The sequence below is a fragment of the Cimex lectularius genome, unplaced genomic scaffold (genome assembly GCF_000648675.2).
Source record: "Cimex lectularius strain Harlan isolate CLEC.00 unplaced genomic scaffold, Clec_2.1 scaffold35, whole genome shotgun sequence".
NCBI lineage: Eukaryota > Metazoa > Arthropoda > Insecta > Hemiptera > Cimicidae > Cimex > Cimex lectularius.
Genome location: NW_019392746.1, coordinates 1,402,188 through 1,405,749, shown reverse-complemented (window position 1 = coordinate 1,405,749; position 3,562 = coordinate 1,402,188). Strand labels below are relative to the sequence as shown.

At 35.4% G+C, this 3,562-nt stretch overlaps 1 protein-coding gene across 3 annotated transcripts; it reads right to left on the bottom strand.

Annotated features, from left to right (window-relative positions):
• On the bottom strand, positions 1-3,213 carry LOC106669321. 3 transcript variants are annotated; one of them, XM_014398725.1, is made up of 5 exons: positions 3,103-3,213; positions 2,835-2,881; positions 523-739; positions 275-467; positions 1-206 (listed from the first exon to the last, which is right to left on the bottom strand). In XM_014398725.1, exons 3-5 carry the CDS (start codon positions 721-723, stop codon positions 73-75), a joined length of 528 nt encoding a protein of 175 aa, XP_014254211.1. In that variant the 5' UTR covers positions 724-739; positions 2,835-2,881; positions 3,103-3,213; the 3' UTR covers positions 1-72. The 3 variants fall into 3 exon arrangements, with proteins under 3 accessions (XP_014254211.1, XP_014254212.1, XP_014254213.1); XM_014398726.2 differs by having other exon boundaries at positions 3,073-3,202; XM_014398727.2 differs by lacking the exons at positions 2,835-2,881; positions 3,103-3,213 and adding an exon at positions 2,544-2,643.
• Positions 3,214-3,562: the final 349 nt, after the last annotated feature.

Genomic DNA, 3,562 nt, shown 5'->3' with positions numbered 1-3,562 from the left:
TCATAGAACAAAAAATTTTAATCTTGACGTGTTACAAAGAAGAAAATACAAAAGTTTGTTCCTTCTGTCGCTCTATTTCCATTTATTCTTTTCATAATCCCACTTCGATGATATCCCATCGATTGGATCCATGCGCAGTTGTATTATCCGTTTCAATTGGGCTTGCTGACTCTCAAGTTTAAAAGAATTTGGAGGTTCGCCTCTAGCTATATATAAAAAAAAAAAAATTAAATGCATTCTACAAACAAACAACGTCGTAATTCAGTTAAATTACTTAACACATATATTGTCGTGTAAAGGCTAATGGCTGCAGATAATACAAGGAGGACAGAGCCCGTTATATATTTCCATTCTCCACTAGGTGCACCTATTTCTGCAAAAGTCTGGCAAAAGCTGACTCTGTATAAACATTTCTTTTCATCTATCGTCAAGGATTTCCAGTTACCCTTTTCTTTTTCTTTTAAGGCCTTTAAAGATATTTCACTTTCAGATCTAAATTGATTATTTGCAATAAAGTAATACCTTTATGTTTGGCGTGATTTCTCTAAAACGGACTGCTGGATAAGGAAACATTTCCAAGTCCCAATAAGAAGGAGTTCCATTTATTCCATAACCGACGACTTCCCTTGTGCCAATTACACTTTTGGTCAAGCTCGCTTCTGTACACAAAAGTCGTCTTTGGCTAAACTGCCTCACCTGAGAGATAAACATCCGAGAAAGCATTTCGCCTAAGACAAAACTGGAATTCAAGACCAATTAGTAAATGATTTCGCTGATTCATAAAAACTAGCAGTACTTTTTTAATATTATTTTAAATAAATTAGTTAACATAATTATAATTAACACAGTTATGGTACAACCAATTCAGTAACGTAACTCCAATGGCCCATTGGCTATGTATGGCAGTAATAAGACCCAAAATGACCAATGGATCATTAATCTGGTGGACCAAAGCTCAACAAAAAGTAGCTACCCAGCATAAAGATTAACAAACCGATGTAATACGAGAACAACCCCTTTAAGTGCACTAGAAACTCTGTTAACCTACCTCCACTGGAAACATTTATAATCTAAGAAGTTTATTTAGGCTCCAAAAACAACCTAATTGGATAGGAACTAAACACGACCATAATTAATAAAATCATACATCCTTTCTTAGAAATGGGGAGACTATATGATCCTCGAAACAGTCTTTACAACATCTACAGTCTCAACAGACTATAAAGGAGAAGAATTCAGGAGAGCATCAGATACAATATGGTACAGATGGCACCAAAACAAATGAAGGAACCGATCTGGATAGGGTGTTTTTTGTACAAGCTCAAGATATGAGCAATCAAACTGATTAGGGAAGTACACTTTTTGGTCTTTCAAGCAGAAATACATTCCATCAATACTTGTGCCCTAGAAAATCTTAAAAGAGGTTACACTGGTAAAAAAATCCTCATAAGATCGGATAGCCAAGCAGCTATTAAAGCATTAGTGTTTTACAATNGATATATATATATCAGATGACACCAGGACACAAAGGAATTTTGTGTAACGAAACAGCAAACATACTGGCCAGAGGGGGATCTGCAAACTCACTGCTGCTGTTGGAGAGGGCCAGACTCAGAAGAGTGATAGGACTATTAACTAACTGGTCACTGGCATCTGAGAAAACATCTACACAACATGGGCATACATCTGCAGGTTATGTAATTATGTAATGGAGACTTAACCTAGCATACAGAAAAAACCTAGGGAATGAAATGTAGCAGCAACTGTCAATGACCTAATACTTCTAAGAAGAAGGTTTGAGTTGATTGCACTGAACTAAGGAACTAAGAAGGTACAATAAGCCAGAATGCTGCAGTGCCTGGGGAGCACAAACCCCACTTCCTAGTATCCTCATCAATATCACCATCACCATCTAGGCAATTTTCATGCTAAAAGAGTCAGCGAGGAAAAATTACACTTTCCAAGGCATGGTAGGGGTTAGCAATAAATCTACATAGGATATGTTTTGGCTGTTATTAGGTTGAAACCACAAACCCGGCACTTTGGTAAGCGAGATGGGATAAATTACATCATACAAATATTTGACCAATGTAAGACAAGAAACCTTTTTTTAAATCTTCAAAAACTAATAGAGGGAGATTTAGAGAGCAAAAGGGATTAAAACACTGTTAGTATTGTAGAACAACCATTGAGGCTTGATAACCATTCATCTTCATTTTTTATTGCCTTGTCAGTCTACCAATCTGCTAAAAATGTGATTTGTTTCTGCAGCTCTTCCGAAGCAATATAGAATGAGGGTCAGAGATAGTACCGCTGACATTGGCAAAGGATGCTAGGAGATTGGTGGGTGTTGTTGGGTTATCTGCGCTATAAAAGATATAGGTGGATTGCTCCAAGCCCATTGCCCTGCGGTTCACCTGCAGATAGAGAGTAGTTACAAAAAATAATTGCCAACACTTGCCATTCACGAAAACAAACCACATTTCTTTTTTATTTTGCCAATTCATCATCTGTATTTAAAATTTTACTATATAAATACATACTTAACAGAGTGTAGAAATGCTGAATTTGTTTCTAATCTGTTTCTAATTAGAAAACTAAATAAATTTATTCACTTTTATTTGTGTACGTGTAAATAAATTGGTCCGAGGTAAAAATGGAAGGTTGCGGCCATTGTGGAAAGGAAACTTATGAGTACACGTTTTGTAATCAAAGAATACCTCCTTAACTACTAACTAATTAAAAATTTGTTTACACCCATTTAAATAATCTACGAGTAGCTTTCTCGGTTCTACAAAACAATAAAAATGTACTAGTGTTTTTTAAATACTCACATAAAAAAGAGTTTTCTATCAAATCTCGTCCTGTTACCAGCCGGTTTCTGTAAAATGTAAACGCGGTGTAGAAGCTCGTTTGGTTAAAAGATAACACTTTAAAACAATAGCCTGTACATTATCACTCAAAAATCGGAATAGACTTTTTAGGGAAAAGGTACAAAGCAGAAAATTAACACCTTTGTGCCAAGTCAAAATATATGTAAAAAACGTGCAACTGATTTTTTAAACCTCTTACTTTAAAATTTGGCTTAAGTGAAATTCATACCTTTCGCAACAATCTTCTCTTAAAAAATCACAAATTATATATTCGCTTCTAGATAATAAGGTTTTAGGAAAATTTGCGAAGTGATCAGCTGATGGAAAATTAGAAATTAATTTTAATTTTTTTGTAACCTAAAGAGGCCCTACCACGACCAATAATATTGACAATAATATCATGTAAGATGAAAAAAAAGAGTATTGATGGTCGATATTGATGAAATCAAAATTTTCTGATCTCAGGGCTTCAATATTTAAAAGTGGACGGGATATTGTCAATATTATTGAGCATGTAGGGGCATATTCAATAATATTGTCAATACTCAGTCGTTGCCGCGCTTTTGTAGGAATTTGTAGGAAATTCAAAAGGTGAGGTTGAGATGGGAAGTTAGTGTGTGTGTTAGCTAGTGTCCGAATGGATCGAAGTCACGATAACTCAAGTGGTAAAGCAGCGGCGTATTTAGCCG